Source organism: Macrobrachium nipponense, chromosome 46, assembly GCF_015104395.2.
Source record: "Macrobrachium nipponense isolate FS-2020 chromosome 46, ASM1510439v2, whole genome shotgun sequence".
NCBI lineage: Eukaryota > Metazoa > Arthropoda > Malacostraca > Decapoda > Palaemonidae > Macrobrachium > Macrobrachium nipponense.
In genome coordinates, this window is record NC_061106.1 from 35,976,814 (window position 1) to 35,995,931 (window position 19,118).

The 19,118-nt window shown below is 41.3% G+C and overlaps 1 protein-coding gene across 1 annotated transcript in view; it reads left to right on the top strand.

Moving 5' to 3' along the window:
• Window positions 1–19,118, top strand: part of LOC135214901 (protein jim lovell-like) — a gene marked incomplete in the record, with an annotated part of 123,043 nt that overhangs the window by 25,293 nt on the left and 78,632 nt on the right. The window contains 3 exon segments of the mRNA XM_064249354.1: window positions 6,705–6,809; window positions 7,263–7,436; window positions 18,772–18,864. Coding sequence (XP_064105424.1) covers window positions 6,720–6,809; window positions 7,263–7,436; window positions 18,772–18,864 — 357 coding nt within the window.

Here is a 19,118-nt window from a genome sequence, read left to right on the forward strand (position 1 = left end):
TCTTACTCAAGATTGCATTTGTAATCAGCACAATGAAACAACACATTTTGTTGCCTTATTAATTACGAAAGTATGAAACTTGTTATTCCTGGGGTCATGGTTTGAACTGAATTCATTTTTACCGTGTAATTAGTGGTTCTATCCTTACTGCCATCACAACTGAAACTCCACATTGCATATTTGATTGTAATTATACACATTATTGGTCTTAATCCACTCCAAATAGCACTTGAACCACGTTGCAGTTCCTGGTTCCCAAGCGCTCACTCCACAAACACAGTTACGAGCAGCAGATGACGACAGTGTTTATGAGGTGCAAAGCTTTATTCCCTTAATTGTTTACTTTACTCATTATATAGTTTAACTTTACTTTGTTACTTCAAAATGTTTATTTAATTCATGTCTATTAGTATCCCTTTTTTTGTAACCAAATTACCCCGAAAAATTACAGATATTTCTAAAGTACTAGATACAATCCAATGTTTCTAACCTTGTCGTACATCTGGCTGCCGAAAACCATTGCGGAGCATAGCTATTGTATAAATTTGTATTTTTCTAAATCAAAACATATGCTCCTCAATACTAACTTTCCTCTTTTAACGACTTTCTGGTCATTGCGAATTCGGCCCCATAAATTTCTTATGGTGTGAAAACAGACAAGAGGCCCAGGGAGCGAAAGCAACTGCATCACACTACGGCGTTAACCCGGCAGTAAAACATCTTGATATATCCAAAAAGTAAATATATAATAAAGATATATATGCGCATTACGATTATAACAATTACATGAATAGCTGATAACAATCTGCATGAATAACTGGTAAACTGTTCTGCAAGAAAGTTGAGTATATATAGCAATTATTTACAATAGGTACGAAAGTCAAGATGTCGTGACGACATAATAAAGGACTTAAAAAAAACTTTCTAATTCTGAAAAATAATTACTTAAATTTGAGTCAGAATCGAGTTACTTTTTCAATAAGTATTTTCAAATTAATCATCATAAATTTGTAAAATATTGATGTTTTACTATTTATTTAAATAATTATCTAGTACACTCTTCTTTGTCGTCTTCTACCAAAACTGTAGTTTCCTTAAAAATGTCGTGGCAAGGGACCGTTTTCCGATTGTTGTGATGAAAGTGCTCCAGCGTCTATGGGTACAAGTGGTGTGCGGATTTATCACAGGAAATGGGAAGTTTGTTGACACAAGCGACTCTGCAAACATCTAGATGGCATCAATCTTTTAAGTTATTTAATTGTAAGGAAAAATTTCGAAAGCCTTTTGGTGAAGTTTGCACTGCGTTGGCCACCCTTTTCATTACCCTCTGTTTAAAGCTTAAAATATGGCCTTAATTTCTAACTTTGGAGAAAATACTTACTTTGAAAGGAGAGTAGAGGTCTTTAGCTGCGTTTCTCACCAACAACAACTCGTGACTGATGACCATCTCTGGTGTCAGGATGCGTTATAAGTACTTTTTCGGAGGGTGTCCAGCCGTGATCGTCGGTGTTTTGGCCAGTCCATGCGGTGTTTTACCCTAGTGGTCAGGGCTACTAGCCTACTACCTGCCTAGGCTTAGGTAGTGTGATTTTTTGGTAAAATTTAAGTGTTGATAATCAAAAGGAGGCTAAAAAATTATTAGGTCTTCCTACATGATATACAAACCATCAGTCCTTTACATTAGGAATTAGGTTAGTCTAAGTAATCGGGATACCACAGGTATTTCTTTGGAAATTATTTTGGATGCTTAGCTAGTTATTAACAGTTTTCCATCAGTCAATTTTTTTTTTGGTAGGTAGCTACTTAATCTACAAAGAAACATATACTTGTTATTTTGCCTTTTATAACTTGAGGGTCATCAAACAAAATAAGTGTTTGTTCCTACAAAATATACGAACTGTTGGTCCTTCACAGTAGGAAATGCTTGACGCGTAGCCTGGACACGGATGCTGAAATCTTCAATTAATGTGGTTTGGTAGTTTCCTAATTAACTGGTTTGGTCATTGGTTACTCCCTCCTACCGGACGTAAACATTCCAATTTTGCTTTCGGCCGTTGGCGTGGAAAGACATGTTGTCTCTGCTCTCTAGGTGCCCGACTGTTGATTCACTGTTATCTTCAATTCTTCTACCCCGTTTGGATTTTTCCTTGTTTTTCTAGTGAATAAGTGGTTGTGTGAATGTTTTTGATGAATGCTCAGCAAACCCTGGATTTGTAGCCCATGTTGCCCTCTGCCCACAGTTGGCATTGCCCAGGGTGGATGGCAAGAAGTGCTGGAAAATTTGCTCTTCCTTGGCTTTAGACCCTCTCTTCCTTTATGCTTCCTCCTGAGGGCTTAGTTTGCTGGTGAAGTGATGTGTGCAGAGTGTTCCCTTTGGTCCGCATCCCAGTGGGGGAAATTTGCTGGGAGGAGGAGATATATTAGGAAGCCTAAACCTGTGGTGGGGGATAGTGCAGCCCCAACCACTCCAAACATTGCTAATCCTTCATCATCTTACCTCTCTCAGCAACTGTCCTGTACTCTCTGCCACCCTTTTTGGGGGAGGCCTCTCTCTCTCTCCACTTCCTCCTCTGAGTTGAGGGGGGAAGGACAGGGGGGGAAACCTGTGGCTGTGGACCTGGAGAACGCTCCTCTTAGCGTCTATGCTCGCTTCAAAGGTCCTTTTTCAGAGATGAGGAACCCCCCAACCCGACTTTTTCTTCTGCCAGTGAGGTGTCGGGATTAGGTTAGACATGGTCTTCCATTTGGCTCATGGGACCTCCTTCCTTAGAGGCGCTGCTGGCTCGTCTGAACCAAACATCCAGCAGCGCTGTCACCCATGCTGTAGTCACCACCACCACAGCTACTTTGACCCATCCTGGCTATTACATGCTGCCACACCTGGTGTGGTCTCATAACCCCATGAGCGTCTCCTCTTCAGGGTTGATGGGTGACCAGCAACATATGCCATCTATCCACTTCCGATGCCCCCAGTGCCTCCCCCTCCTGGTTTTGGGGTGTTGCTGTTAGCGGTATCTAGGTTTCCTGCTTTACCCATCTCCCATGGCAATGACAGGGATAACAGCACCAGCAGTACCTGCCATCATGCCTACCGCTGCTCCTGCCCCTGAGCCAGGCCCTGTTCTTAAAACCGGACCTGCTGCTGGTAACAACACTGGTACCAAGAGCATGAGGTCAGTGGCATTGCCCCATTCCTAGCATTCTGTCAGAACCTGTCGGTTCAACAGGTTTTGAAGTGGAGTGGAGTGACTGGCTCTCTTTTCATCTCTCTCATCCTACTCTTTCCCTTTGGGTAGGGAGCAATGCGGACTGTTACATACAGGCGGCCCTCGGTTAGCGGCAGGGGTTCCGTTCCTGGCCACCGACGCCAAGTGATTTTCGACGCCAAGCGATTTTAAAGCCTACGGCCGCCGCACACCTTCTTTCGAAACTCTAGACCAGTCAAAGGCGCCGTAATCCCACAACGGCGCAATAAGTAAAATTATATTTATGCAGTATAGTACTATAGAATTTACTGTACAGTACATGTGGGTGTCTAGAGTATGTAAAGATATAATAAAGTTTATACAGTGTACAGGTAGCTGTAGTGTTCAGGTTACGATCATTAGTCTTACGATAGTTCGATTTTATGAGAGATCAAATTACAATGGCCTAACTTTATCCATCTTCTAGTTACATAAGTTCAATAACAGCAAAAGAGAATGATGAAAGTATGGTTTTAACGTTATACTCGTTGCGTGAACGTGTACAGCCATGAACAACCGAACGAGAAACGACTTTTTTTTTTTTTTTTTTTTTTTTTTTTTTTTAAGTACAACCGAACTGGATAACATCTGTTTGGCTTGTATTTCGATCATCGTACTACAGTGCAACATTACCGTATTTGTTATAAATGGTGTTATGTATAGAATAGAACTGAGATATCTTAATGTAATAACTTTATTCGCTATAGATCAGAGATCAATATAGATTAAAGATCAATCGGGAAATATACCGTTAAATTTAAACCTAGTTATAACTGAAGCTGAGAAAACTGTTCAAGCTGCTAATGACTATTATCGTACATTGGCAACAAGGATAAAACTGTAGTAAACGTCTGCCATCACACACAACTGTAGATAAAATTGGGATAAAATCATTTTAATCAAAACTACTGTGCTTGAAAGAACACATTTTACTGTTGATTTCATGCCGATATAAGATAAATAACGTAAAGTTCGTATTACGATGATATAAAGGATTACGTATTGCTAACGGAATCACGTAATTTTTTACGCAATAAACAGCCGCCAACGTAATCTGTTAACGAAAAAAATAGTAGTTCACATTCACAACGAGACATATTCAATAAATATTTTCACCTAGAAACACGCTGTATAAGGAAAAATAACTTTGTCTCATATAAGTCAAGTAGTATATAGATATTCGTTTATGCTAACTAGAAGCAAGAGCATTCGCTCAGAATTGCGTTATGGTGAAACAGACTCGTATTCATCAGCTGATTTCTAACCACAACATTGGCCGCTCCGCGGAATACGGGCTTAAGTTTGCCGTAGTATTTTAAAATACAATAATATGAGAATACATACAATATTCTTGGATACAGTGAAATAATGTATAACTTTTTAAAGGATTTATGGAAAAGATGCATAATTAATAAAATAACACACAGCATTTTTCGGAACTGGCGGACAAGAACGAACATGAAAAACCATCCCCTGACAACGTTGAGCGTAGTTACAAAGGCTGCCTTAATTTGTATCTTATTTCTGTACAAAAATGAAAATACCTTTACACAATATATTTTCATACACATTTTAAGCATAAAAGCATAAACATTTGAAAAATCGACACATCGATCGCTAAATTTGCACTCTTTTATAACTTGATATTTTCGGAAGAGCGGCAGACGGCGGCATACAAGAACGAACTTGAAAAACACATTGTAGTCGATAACTTGAAGGGGAGTTTCAAAAGCTGCCTTTTTATCATATTTCTACACAGAAATAAAAATACCCTATTCGTAATACATTTTCATACACATTTTAAACATAAAAGCATAAACATTTATAAAATCGACACATCGATCGCTAATTTGCACTTTTTTTAAATCAATATTTTCGGAAGAGCGGCAGGCGGCGGCTTACAAGAAAGAACATGAAAAAATATCGTATTTGATAACGTGAAGGGCAGTTTCAAAAGCTGCCTTTGTATTATATTTCTGCAGAAATAAAAATGCCTTTCACGCAATACATTTTCATACACATTTTAAACAAAAGCATGAACAATTATGAATCGACACATCCATAGCTAAATTTGCACTTATGTAACTCGATATTTTCGGCATAGAACAGCGTCAGAGGCATATATTTTACCCTAATACCTACGTAATAACTCTCCATAAAATTTGTTAATATAATTTGCATAACCTTTATGGTCTGAACGGCATTTCTACATATGTATGAACTCGTTAGACAACGGCGCTAGCGGCGCTGTTAACTGAAATTTGTGCCATAAAGATACCTTTAAAATGCCTTATTTTTTTAATGAATATTTTTGACGACCGCCGTAAAACCGATTCGCCGTTGAGTGATTGCGCCGTTAACCGCGGGCCGCCTGTACATGATCGGGTGGCTGATGCTGGTAAGACACTTCTTAGGGATAGTAACATATTTATTTTCTTTTGACTAGTTAATAGAAGTAAATATCTGCCCCTTCCCTTCACAAAGCAGGGAAGAGGGACATAGGACAAACCCATAACTTGTATCTGCCTCATTGTCTCCAGTATAATGATCCTTAACTTTCTCTTAGCGCCTCAGCGGCGTGGTTGGTATGATATTAGCGTCCCATCTCCTCCCCTTATGGGTAAATGCAGAAGACTTGTGATCTTGCAGTTCTTTAACTCCGATCAGAAGTCAGTGGCTGGATTCTCTTCCTTGCTATTACGACCAGGAAGGAAATCTCAGGTAGGCTGAACCCCAGTCAGTTCCATGTGGAGATCACTCAGATTCCACCCACCAATCAGTGATTCTTCTTATCATAAAGGATTGAGGGTTTGTATATCGCATAGGAGCAAATCACAATTTTTGAATGTAAATTATATTTTTCTTATCTATACAAACCTGAGGTCCTTTACACTTAACTTGCCCACCTCATGCCACCCCTCAATCTGCTACCTGGGCTGAAAGCAGATTGGAATGTTTACATCTGGTCGGAGGGACTACCAACGACCTGACTGGTAGTTAACTACTGAACCGCCTTGTTTAAAGATTTCAGCGGCTGTGTCCAGGCTTTGCCTTAAGTAATTCCTGTCGTAAAGAACCTCAGGTGTGTATAGTTAGGAAAAATACAATCTACTTTCAAAAATTTTGATTTTTTCATAATCCATCTGTTGATGAAATTGTTCAGAGCCCTCCTCTTGATCCCACTCTGTGACATTAATTCACACACTAGAGGATGGTTTTGAACTCCAGTACTCAGAACACAGGGTGGGAGTGCTCCCTCTTATACTTTTGAGTGTGTTTTATAGATAATTAGCACATTTAAAACTATTGTTAAGTGATGTGTCTACTATATAAAAATCAATTTTTATTTAAAAAAAATAGTACAGTAGTTTGTTTATGAAAAGAATGAATATTTTTTAAAATTTGGTTAAGGATTTGATTTCTAAAATAGTATTTAATTCTTTTAATGATTTTTTATAGGATAGCCATTGAAGTATGGAGAGCCCAAACACCTCTTATTACTTACTACGCTGGAGTGATCACATTTCAAATTATGCTGAAATGTTTTTAACTCTGAGGGAGCAGGTAAGTTGTTGATTTATTAAGTTTCAGTGTGATAAAACTGTATTCCCTATAGGTGGAATAGTGTCATCAGTGCACCTCACATGGTACACTGTAGGCATTAGTACTTAAGAGTCTTTACAGCATCCATGTGGCCCCTGGCTGCAACCTTTCTCATTTCTTTTGTACCTCTATTCATATTTTCTTTCTTCTATCAGACTTTCCACCCTCTCTAAAAATTGTTTCCCAGTGCAACTGTGAGGTTTTCCTCCTGTTATGCCACTCAAAATTTCTAGCTATAAATTTCCCTTTGTTCCTAGGTGATATACAAACCCTTGGTCATTGTGATTATATCTTGGTCAATTTTTCCTTTTAGTATTGAGTTAGATGTTTTCCAGCTTTATCCTTAGTATTTATATCATAGATATTTGTTGTTTCATATAGATTTCTTATGTTTTGTCAATACTTATCTTTCAGGAAGAATTTGTTGATTGCAGTATAGCATGTGAGGATGGAATTGTAGGTGCCCACAGATTGGTGTTGGCAGGATGCTCCTCATACATACGAGATCTCTTTAAGCGCTCAAGTAACCCACATCCAATCATCTTTTTACTTGATGTGTCAAGGTCAACTGTACTTCTTTTAATGGAGGTAAGAATGATTAGAGGTTAAACTGAAAGCAAAGCAGATACTCCTCCAGCTTGTTATTTTTAAGATTGATATTTGTCTTAAAATAAACCTTTACTTTATAGTAGCCTAATTCTGTAGTCAGCAGCTTCCCAGACACATCCAGAAAAAGATGACAGCAACTTCCACATGGTTAGATAAGTATCTCTAGTATTTATGGCAATGTTTTCATCATAAATACATATGCTTTAATTGAGGGTTTTGCCATGTGTCAACTCAGCTGAGGCTAAGGAATGTTCATGGTTATGGCTGCAAACTTGCAAGTTAAGATTTTGTGTTTGAACAGCGTTCATTGTGTTGTTCTTTCAAAAGATTTAGTATTAGTATTTGGAATTAAGTAGGCTTTTAATTTTGAAATACCATGATGCCAGCCTTTTACTATGATACAATAACGATTATTTATGGAGTTGTATAATCAGTTTTTGAAATGATTCATACCTCTTATGACACCTCTAATTCATGTGTCAGGCAGGGGAACGATAGAGTTTGAAAACTAAAATAGAATCATCTAGTGTGAACCTTCTGTTGATTAATCTCTTTTGGGTGTTTCAAATGGCTATTGTTTACCATTCACTTTTTTCTCTTGTCATTGGCCCACAAAGACATATTGAGTGTTGTCTGTTTTTGTTGCTTATTGAATTGTTTTCTAGACTTTGGGTTTGGGTTCTCATGGTTTTGTCATTATTGAGGATGTCATCCAAAGAGGATAAAACAAATTATATCGAGTCGGTAAGGTAGGGTAAGAGGTTTTATACCCACCTTTGCTCTCTATATTATGGTGGTCATGATGTGTGTTAAATGAAGGAACGAGGATTATTCTTTTAATGATTGCCTTATCAGTGTATTGATTGGCCCGATTAGATGAAGAATGATTATTTAAGTATAAGCAGATGCAAGACGTAGATACATAACTTTAGGAAAGACAGAAAAAAGGGTCTTCAAAACACCACAGAAGAAGGCGTAAGAGTTTCTCATTTTTTCATGATCGGTCAGATAGCAGCTCTTCCTGTTTTCCATAAAATGCTCCTCCCTCAAAAAAAAATATCTTCTCCCAAAGCCCCTCATTATTTAGGATATGAGGTTTAGCAAATAAGAAGCTGATGCAGTTTGTTTTAGAGTTGATGTTTGAAAGTTTATGTGGGTAACCTCCTCAACATTTGTTGCATTACTGTCCCAGTTTTTCTTATGCGTGAAACAAACCTTCTGTCTTAACAATAGGATAATCTCTTGTGCCAGCTGGAAACTGGTTAAATCATCAAAGATTGTAAAGCAAGGAATCTGTGGTGTCTGGCAACTCATGCATATACAAGGTGGAAGCTGGTCACCAACCAGGCATAGAGCTCCATGATGTGTCAGTCTTTCTTTGACTGCCTTGGAGAGTAGTTGCTTGCGCTCTCCTTCCCAAGCTGGTTACTTTGTTTCGCTGTGTTTGTATGTGGGTGCCTTGTTGATTATCATGGAGTCCTCCAATTCTTCTAGGCCTCATCAATGCATGTGCCTGGGCATTCAGGGATTTCTGTGCTCCAGGATTTTAGCTGCTACCATTACAGATCCCCATACTACATGCAGTAGGTGCTGTTCTAATTTTTGTATCATTACTAATCCAGGAATGTCATTCCTGGCCTGTTGCAGGGGAGGGCGTTCTATAAGAAGAGGGAGCATCATAGTGCATCCTTCTTGGGAGGGTTTTTTGCCTCTCCATTTGGACAGTTCAGCATCCCCTTGGTCCATAAGTGTTCCCTCTGCATTGGTTGTACCGCTGTCTCCTTGTTTTTCTTCCATCCATTCGTCGTTGGAAGTATTGGGAGTTGCATAAAATGAGATTGTTTAATGTAGCCCCATCTCCCATGGGGTATAATGTCCTTCCTGCGAGGGAGGAGGCTACGCCTTCTGTTTTCTTTTATTTCAGAATCCAATGGTGGCTGTTTGGGTGTCTAGGGCTCCTGGGTGCCCCCTCTTTGGATGGCCAGTTTAATACGGTGTTCCCCCTGTATTCGCCGGGTATGTGTACCAGACCCCTCTCCCGAGAATAGCTAGAATCTGTGAATAGTTGAAACCCCTATAAAAAATTCTTAAAACTGCCTATTTTGTTAGTAAAAATTCAGGAAAATTCCACTAAAAATCTTTATACTACTTGGGTTGTTAAGTAATTTTATCACAAAAAGTGCATTTGTTCCGATACGTAATACAAACCTTTCGGTCCTTTAACAATAGGAAGGTAACTAGCAGCAGCTGGAACGGTCGTAAGCTTCGAACAAGGGAGTTCGGTAGTTAACTGCTTGTCCGACAGTGCACGCACCGTATTGGGAACAAATGGCATTTTGTCGAAAATTGCATTTTCCCTAACTATACAAACCTGAGGTCCTTTACATATAGTCCCACCTCATGCCACCCCTCACTCTGCGTTTTTCCTGGGCCTAAAGCAAAAGTGATTCTTCACCTCCCAGTCGCGCAGTGCGCGTACTGTCGGACAAGCAGTTAACTACCGAATTCCCTTGTTCGAAGCTTACGACCGTTCCAGCTGCCACTAGTTACCTTCCTATTGTTAAAGGACCTCAGGTTTGTATACTAAGGAAAAATGCAATTTTCGACAAATTGCCATTTTAGGATGAAATTGATAAAAAAAAGGAAATACCACAAATATACAAATTTTTCGTGAATAATGTGGGTACAGTATATTTTCCAGAGAGAAATCCGTGAATACCGGGGGTTCATGTAGTCTTTTTTCGGGTTCCCCCCATACAGCAAAGGAAGTGCCAGCACTCTCCCTCCATGTTAGCCCAACCTTAGTTATGCCTAATGGAAGAAAGACTGGTGCGTCACGTGGTTCCAAGCCTGGTCAGTGACCAACATCCACCTCGTATACACGAGTTGCCAGATGCCACAGATTCCTTGCTTTACAATCTGATTGTTTTTAATCGGTTTCCAGCTGGCACTAGAAGATTATACTGTTGTTAAGACTGAGGGTTTGTTAGCTATGAAAAATACAATTGACTAAAAATTTGTCATTTTTCTTATGCTAAAAGCTATGTTTTATTAACATAGCTGCTGGTTTATTGTCAAGGGGGAGTACAGTAGACGCCCTGTATTCACGGGCGATGGGTACCAGACCCCCTGCGAATACTTAAAACCCCTAAAAAAATGCTTAGAGCTGCCTATTTTGATAGTTAAAGACAAAAAAAAAATCCTCAAAAAATGCTTAACGTGAGTTTGTTCACATACGAAACAAACCTGAGGTCTTAACATTAGGATGTACTAGCGCCAAGCTGGAAACCGGTAGAATTAAAAATAAACTTGTGAGATCCAGGGACTATGCCAATTGGCATCTATACCCGGTCACGGGGCATGTATTACCCAGGATGCCCTCGGCGTCCTGTGACCCACCAGTTATCTTTCTACTGCCTTTAAGATAGGACGTGTTTACTGTATCTGTTTAAAACCGGTTTTAGTTTGCCCTTTTTTATCCATTTCACTTTCATTTTTCTTGTTAATTCTCTTTCTCTGAGTGTGGTCAGTGTGGATGTGAGCTGTAATTGTGTGTAAGTAGTGAGATGGAGATTTTTGCTTCACCATTGGGATCTTCTTCCGTTTCGAAGACAAGACAAAGGAAATGCCTTGGGGTCAGTGGCTTTCCGTGTTCAAGATTCCTAACTTTGGTGTCGATGGATCCTCGTCCAATGTGTAGCAGGTGCAGAGAAAATGTATGTACAACTACTAATCCTTGTTCTGTTTGTCGTGGTTGGTCGGTGGAACAGTGGAGGAAGTTTTATGAGATAGGCCAGTACAAAAGAAAGGAGTCGACACTATCTTTGGATGACCAAGCGTTGCTGGCTTCTTTTGTATCGGCAATACAACAGACTGCTCCATATGTTTTGCCACCTGCTTTTGATTTGTCCCATACCCTTTCGGTTTCTCCTAGCGGTTCGTTATCGGAAACTCCAGGAGAGGTTTTGGGTAATTTTATGCATAATATTTACGCTCCGTTGTTCCCAGCAGGGAGGGGGGGGGAGCATCGCCATCTTTGTTCCAGGTGCCGGCTCACAACGCGAACAGGATGGAAGGTACGTGGGCGGCGCTAGGCCTACCAACCTTGGAAGGTTTGCTGTTGCACGATTCCAGGAGAGCCCAGCAGCACTGAATATTCCTCATCCCCCTGGCTTACACTTTATGGGAAATAATGCCGCGGCTACGCCAACAAATTCAATGTTTACGGCAATGCAGAACGTTGGAGGTAGTTTTGCTGCAAATGCAGGGATGCCAGCAGCAGCCGCCCAGTCTCTCCCTACAAGATTGGTGATGTCACAACCGACATCACACACCAACTTGGCAGACACAATGACGTCACAGCCTGCTGCTTCTTGGTCTACTTCGCTGCCTCCGGACCCAAATACGCTTTCTGATTCTGTGGTACACACTGTAATGAAGAAATTACAGGAACTAGAGAAGAAAATTAATAAGAAAGACAAAAGGAAAAGGCGTGATTCGTCTTCTTCATCTTCTTCCTCTATCTTGGCGTCATCACTGAGTTTGATGATGTCACAGCGTGTACCAGTCAAGCGTTGGAGGATACGGGATTTCGTGTCTGATCCTCGGGCCAAGTGGAGAAGAGTGAATTCTTCTTCATCTTTGGGCCAGGACTGTCACATCCCAGTCAGCAAGAAAGGCAAGAAGTCGGTGGCTGGTAAGCTCAAAGCTAGCGGACGAAGCCATGTGCAAGAGTCCGAACGAGCGAGTGAGTCGACGGTCACTGGGCTAGCGGCCGACGCGGAGTTGCCAGTAGAGACTACAAAGAAATGCCATTGGCAAAATCGACGTTGGGTGCGAAAAGTGCAGCAAAGGATAGAGCACAGATACTGGTTTCGCCTGTAAGACCGTTTGAAATACGGAGAAAGGATGAAAAGGCTCCTATTAAAAGAACGAAGAATAGAGAGTTGGCAACCTCATCTGAAACGTTGGTGGAAAGCGTTGTTCGCCTAGATGAAGGATCAAGGCCGAATTCTCCGATGGCCGTTGGAGACGATATTAATCGTCATGGAGAGGAAGTTAGCTCGGTTTCGAGAGCCTTCATCTTGGAGGTATAGGCGATATTCTCGCTCTAGATCTGCGAGCAGAGAAGGAGTGAGGCGATCTCATTCTCCTGCTAACTGTTCGGGATCGAGCCGTCGGCAGCCATCAGAGATCAAAGAGGCCATGGCCGTAGGGGCAGACGGCCACGAAGCACCCGGACGTTTGTCAGGGGATAGGAGTGAGATAGCATCTCCTGTAGCTGAGCACAGTACGCTAGAATCGGAGGAGGGAAAACCAAGAGTTTCTGGCTCCGTATTTGGAGGTGATTGATTTGATTCGTCAATTCAATAACCTTTCGAGGAGAACGGAAACACCTGCCAGTATGCTTCCTCCGGGGATTGACATGGCGTTTGTTGAAAACGGATACCAAGGTGTCTTATGAATTGCCTTGTTCAAAACATGAGGAGTCCGTTTTACAACACGTAAACGCACGGATTGTGGTAAAGGATAATTCCTTAAGATCAAATAGATCGTTTAAGTTCATCCCTCCTCCAATGATGAAACAGGAAATATTATATGATACCGATGGTTCCTTTGCTATCTAGACAAATTAACCCAAATGTGGTAAGGTTAAGGCCTGGATTAACCTTAGATCAAGTTAAAGTGGAATGCCCTTCGATGACTTGCCAAGAGGCTGCTACGTTAGAACCAACAGCTTCTTCTGTCTTTCAGACTGCTTCTTGGCTGGATCTTTGGTCAACAGTAGTGGCGAAGATTGCATCCTCAGAAGTGACGAGAAAAGTAGTGGATGAATCAATGTTCATTAGATTACTACAATCAGGTGCCAAAGCAAATGCGTACTTGACAAATTTAAGTGCCAATGTTTGGGCAAATATCCTGTTAATGAGGAGGGATGCAGCTTTGGCTAGACTAAGCTGCACTGTTGATTTGGATTCCCTGCTAGCAATGAGGAATTGTGGTATCTTAGAGTCGCAATTGCTGTTGCCAGAGGCAATACTGGAAAAGGCCTTTGATAGAAGAAGGATGGACACTAACGATAGGTTGGTGCAGCAGGCAGTTAGAAAAACATCTATCAGTCAAGCTAACCCTATGGAGGTAAGGCAGCAGCAAATTCCTCGAAAGAAGCCAGTGAGGCATAATATCCCTAATAGAGCAACAAGACCCTCTTCCCCAAAGAAGTTAGCTCATCGGCCCTTTCACAATAGAAATAACAGACAAAGGGGGATTAGGGGAAGAGGGAGAGGCTCAAGACGATAGGATGGGTGCCTCTCATCACTCAGCCACACCAGTGGGGGGTTGCCTGGCAATCACTGGAAGGTGTGGCAGGAACTGGGAGCAGAGCAGAGCATGTTCTCATGGTTGGGTATTTGATTCCGTTCGAAGTATCCCCACCCCTGACAGAATGACCCATTACCTCACCTCACGTATGCTCAAGAACCTCAGAAGGCTTTTATTCTGCAAGATGAAGTGAAGAAGATGATGGAAAAAGGGGCTGTGGAACAAGTATCCATTCTGTCAGCACTATTTTTCTTGTACCCAAAGCCAACAGGGACTGGAGGACAGTAATAGACCTGTCAACATTGAATCTGTTTATGAGAAAAACCAGATTCAAAATGGAAACTCCAAAGACAGTTCTACAAGCAGTCAGGATCAAGGACTTATGCTGACATTCGACTTGAAGGACGCATACTTTCAGATCCCAGTCCATCAGTCTTCCAGGAAATTCCTCCGCTTCAGTCTTGCAGAGAAAGTTTTCGAGTTCAAAGTCCTGTGCTTCGGATTAACAACATCTCAAGTTTTTACAAGTGTTCACTCTTGTGTCGACATGGGCGCATGCTCAGGGGATCAGGCCAATAAGATATCTAGATGATTGGCTGGTGATAGCAAAGTCCAGAGAGAAATGACTCAGGGACAGGGCGACCCTTCTACAGTTTTGTCACAGCTTAAGTATTGTGATAAATCAGGAGAAGTCGCAGTTGTATCCAAGTCAACGGCTGGTGTATCTGGGAATGGTTATAGACACAATAAAAGCCAAAGTATTCCCGACAGACCAGAGAGTAGAGAAATGCAAACAAGTGGTGAATGCCTTTCTGGAAAAACAAACAGCCAGCAAAACAGTGGCAGGTAGTACTGGGAGTTCTAACTTCTTTGGAGAAGCTAGTACCATAAGGGAGGCTACACCTTCGATCTCTACAATGGAGGATGAAGGAGTTTTGCTCACCAATAGTAGATCACCCGTACGAGCAGATTCCCTTGTCGGCAGAAGTGAGGAAAGACTTGCTGTGGTGTGTGAAGGACAATAATCTGACAGTGGGTGTTCCCCTTCAGCAACCCTCCCCGGTCTTGCTGTTCTCAGATGTGTCACTAGACGGTTGGGGAGCCCATATGGAGGAGCTGATGGTTTCAGCAAAATGGAGTGACGAGGACAGAGAACTCCATATAAACGTGCTGGAGTTAGAAGCAGCGTTTCTAGCACTACAGGAATTCACGGAGAGGGTGAAGGGGCAATCAGTGGTATTGAAGTTAGACAACACCACAGTAGTAGCTTACATAAACAAACAAGGAGGTCTGGTTTCTCGACAGTTAGACGTGATGACAGTTCAACTTCATCACTGGGCTGTAGAGAACCTAGTAGACATCAGGGCTAGATATATTCCAGGAAAAAGAAACATAGTGGCCGACAAGTTGAGCCGCAGGGATCAGATCCTGGGAATGGAAGTGGTTCTTGCACCAACAGGTAGTGGACAGGATGCCCATGTTGTGGGAAAGGCCGATCATAGACCAATTTGCAACCAGGTACAACAAAAAGTTGTAAGTGTATTGTTCGGTAGTCCCAGACGTAGAGGCAGTAGCAGAAGATGCGCTACAACACCCATGGGACAATCTGGACGTTTACGCATTTTCTCCATTTTGTCTAATCCGTCAGGTTCTGAACAGGGTAATGCAGTCTCAGAACCTCAGAATGACTCTGGTAGCTCCTTTGTGGCCAAAGGTAGAATGGTTTCCGGACCTCTTGGAACTCCTAATATATGTGCTGAGAGAGTTACCCCCATGGAACAACCTACTATGTCAGCCGCACGCAGAGAGGTTCCACCGGTCGGTGAAGTCCCTATCACTTCACGGGTGGAGACTCAAGTATCTCCTGCGAGCAAGAGGGTTTTTGCAAAAAGCAGCAGCCCAGATGGCAGGAAATATCAGAAAGTCATTGGCAGCAGTATACCAAGGAAAATGGTCAGCATACTGTGATTGGTGTCGTAGAGGGAACTTGTCTCTACTCGGAACCACTATTCAGCAATTAGCAGACTTTCTGATATATCTCTGAACAGAAAGGCATATGTCTGTGTCTGCGGTAAAGGGGTACAGGGCTGCTCTAGCCTTGGTCTTACGTGTGGAAGGTGTGGACATTTCATCTTCATGGGTTGGCCATGTTGATGAAGAGCTTTGAGCAGTCATGTTTGCCAAAGGAACTAAAAGCCCCAGATTGGGATTTGACCATGGTACTGAGTAGTCTGACAAAACCCCCCCTACGAGCCACTAAGGCAGTCCACAGATAGGAGCCTGACCCTGAAGGCAAGTCTTCTTATTGGCCCTAGCTTCAACCAAAAGGGTGGGGGAACTGCATGGCCTGTCATATATTGTAAAGCACTCGAGAGGTTGAAAGTCAATGGTGTTTGAGTTTGTTCCAGAATTCGTGGCCAAAACTCAAAACCCATCAATAGTGGACGGTAAATTCGACTCCTTTTCCATACCTTCTCTGGCAGATTTCGTAGAATATGAAAGAGATGCTTCTGTGTCCCGTCAGGGTAATAAAAGAGTACTTAAGAAGGACAAGGCACCTCAGGCCGGGATGCCGGAGGTTGTTCGTAAGTACAGGACGGAACAAAAAGGAAGTTTCCAGGAATACAATATCGTTTTGGCTAAGAGAAACGATCAGGAATGCCTACCTGACAGAAGACAGGGGGTCAGATAGCCAGGAGAGGGCTAGGGATCATGACATCAGAGGCTTGAGTGCGTCTTTGGCCTTCAAGAAGAATATGTCTGGAGAGAATTCTGAAAGCTGGTGTTTGGAAACGCCAAACAACTTTCACTTCCTTTTATCTAAAAGACGTTGCCTATAGATCCTTGGATACCTTTTCTTTGGGTCCCGTGGTGGCAGCCCAGCAAGTGGTATAGCTCATCCAGTACCCCTGGCGGGTCAGTTTGTGTCTAGTCTAGAAGTAGAATGAATGGGATGACTGGTCTTTTTTCTTTACTACTTTCTTTCTACTCCTTTACCTACGGGCGGTATGAAGGAGAGTACCATCATAAGCTGGAATGGACTAGATTCAGGTGAGGTGGTCAGCCATACATAGTATACTTTTCAGTAGCAACACACCCCTCTCAGTAATAGGGAAGAGAGGGGTGAGGGTAGATCCAGATATAAGGGACAAGAGTGGTTTATGAGAATGGAAGGTCCTCTATTTTCCAATAGTTTATAAACCATGGCATGGTACCAGCACCCAGTGAGGGAAACCAATAGATTCTCTTATATCTTTGGTTCAAGGGTTTATAGTCCATTCTCTTGAAATACTCCTGATATTCGGAATTGGATATAGGTGGCAAACTCACAGTCAGTTATAGAGACTTACCTCCCTCCAATAAGTAAGTCTATCCTAATGTTGAGACTGAAAATTTGTTTCATATATGAACAAATGACAAATTTGTAACTAATTTGTATTTTTCATAACTAACAAACCTGAGGTCTTAACAGTTAAAGGCCCACCTCGAACCACCCCTCTTGCAGTCTAAACTGGGTTAGAAGAGTAACTGGTGGGTCACAGGACGCCGAGGGCATGCTGGGTAATACATGCCCCGTGACCGGGTATAGATGCCAATAGTCCCTGGATCTCACAAGTTTATTTTTAATTCTACTAGTTTCCAGCTTGGCGCTAGTAAATCCTAATGTTAAGACCTCAGGTTTGTTAGTTATGAAAAATACAAATTAGTTACAAATTTGTCATAAGTTGATAGTTTTATCACAGAAAGTGCATTTTGTCAAGAAAACATGAAAATACAGTAATTTGAGAATATTTCTCAGTGAAAAATACTGCGAATAGGTGAATTGTGTGAATAATGGGTATAAATGGTCGGTATAAAAATCTGCGAATTGTGAGTCTGCAAATAGCAGGGGGCGACTGTATATGAAAGAAATAGACAGGTTACGACACAGCTTAGCTCTTTGGTAAGGAACCCCAGCAGTCTGAAAGAAAATATTCCATGGGTGTCTCATGAGTAATCCAGGCTTTCTTTCATTCAGGATTCCTGTTAGGGATTAACATTGAAGGGGGGGAAAGAACCTATATATTTGTGCAACATACTTAGTTCCAAAGTGACTTGTCTAATTATGTAGGAAGTATCTCAGAAACACCATGGCATCAAGGATGTAGGAAGTATCTCAGAAACACCATGGCATCAAGGACACTGTTTTCTGCTAAGGTGCCTATGAGAGCTGAACTTACCTCACCACCTACTGACACAGTGCAATCAAATGTTCTATCTCATGCCTGTAGTGTTTGAGGAATGTTACCTCTGATGGCCACCCCATAAACTTATCTTCAATAGAAACATTTCCAAAGACAGCCAGCAAGGTTCTCACCCTCCAGATGTCATTTGAGGCAATTGGACCTAGGCTGTGTTGGTGGCAGATTTGGGGGGTTTTTGCTGGTGGTTTGCTCCATCACCTGACGAACAACAAACAAGAAGAAAAGATCAAACTGTGTCAGTGAGGGAGAGAAAGAAAGGATGCACAACACCCACACTGGAGCAAAGACCATTACATCAGTAATATCAGTCAGGGAGAATGCCAGCAGAAACCCCCAATATTACCAACCAACACTGTAAGAGGTTGAAAAGCTTGTGCTTTATTTATTCTCTCTGTTGATGATTTACCTACATGTATTTTGAAATGTAAGGGTAAATGATAACAACCAAAGCAGAATCTGTTCATTTCCTTTGCAAATTTATGATACCATGTCCCTGCAGATGAGAATATAATAAGAAGAATCGTAAAGACTCTCTACAAGCTAAATTCCATTGAAACTAATTTTTTTTAACAATACTGCCCAAAAGAAGGGACTTCCTCCATATTATTATTATTATTATTATATTATCATGATTGTTACTAATATTTCCCTTTATGGCAAAGTTTTAATGTTACTGAACTGTATTCAATTGCTTTACTATATACAGTTTATATATATATATATATAATACATTTTATTTTTATTTTCAGTTTATTTATAGAGGGCAAGCTCATATACCTCACAGTCGACTCCGACAGCTTGTTACATTGGGCAAAGCCTTGAAGATCAAAGGCTTATCGCAGGTAAGATAATTAAATAAGTGTTCATATATGAAACAAACCTTTGGTCTTAACATTAGGATAAATACTTAACGTCAGCTGGAGACCGGTAAAGTTTAAAATAATTGTGTACGCAAGGGACTGTTGGCATCTGTGCTTGTAGTTTTAGAACTTATCAGATCTTTTAGGTAGTTACTGATGTAATTGTACATATATATATTTGAATAATGTTTCCTGTCAGACTGAAAAGGAACTTGTGCAATTGTCAGAAAGCTCTC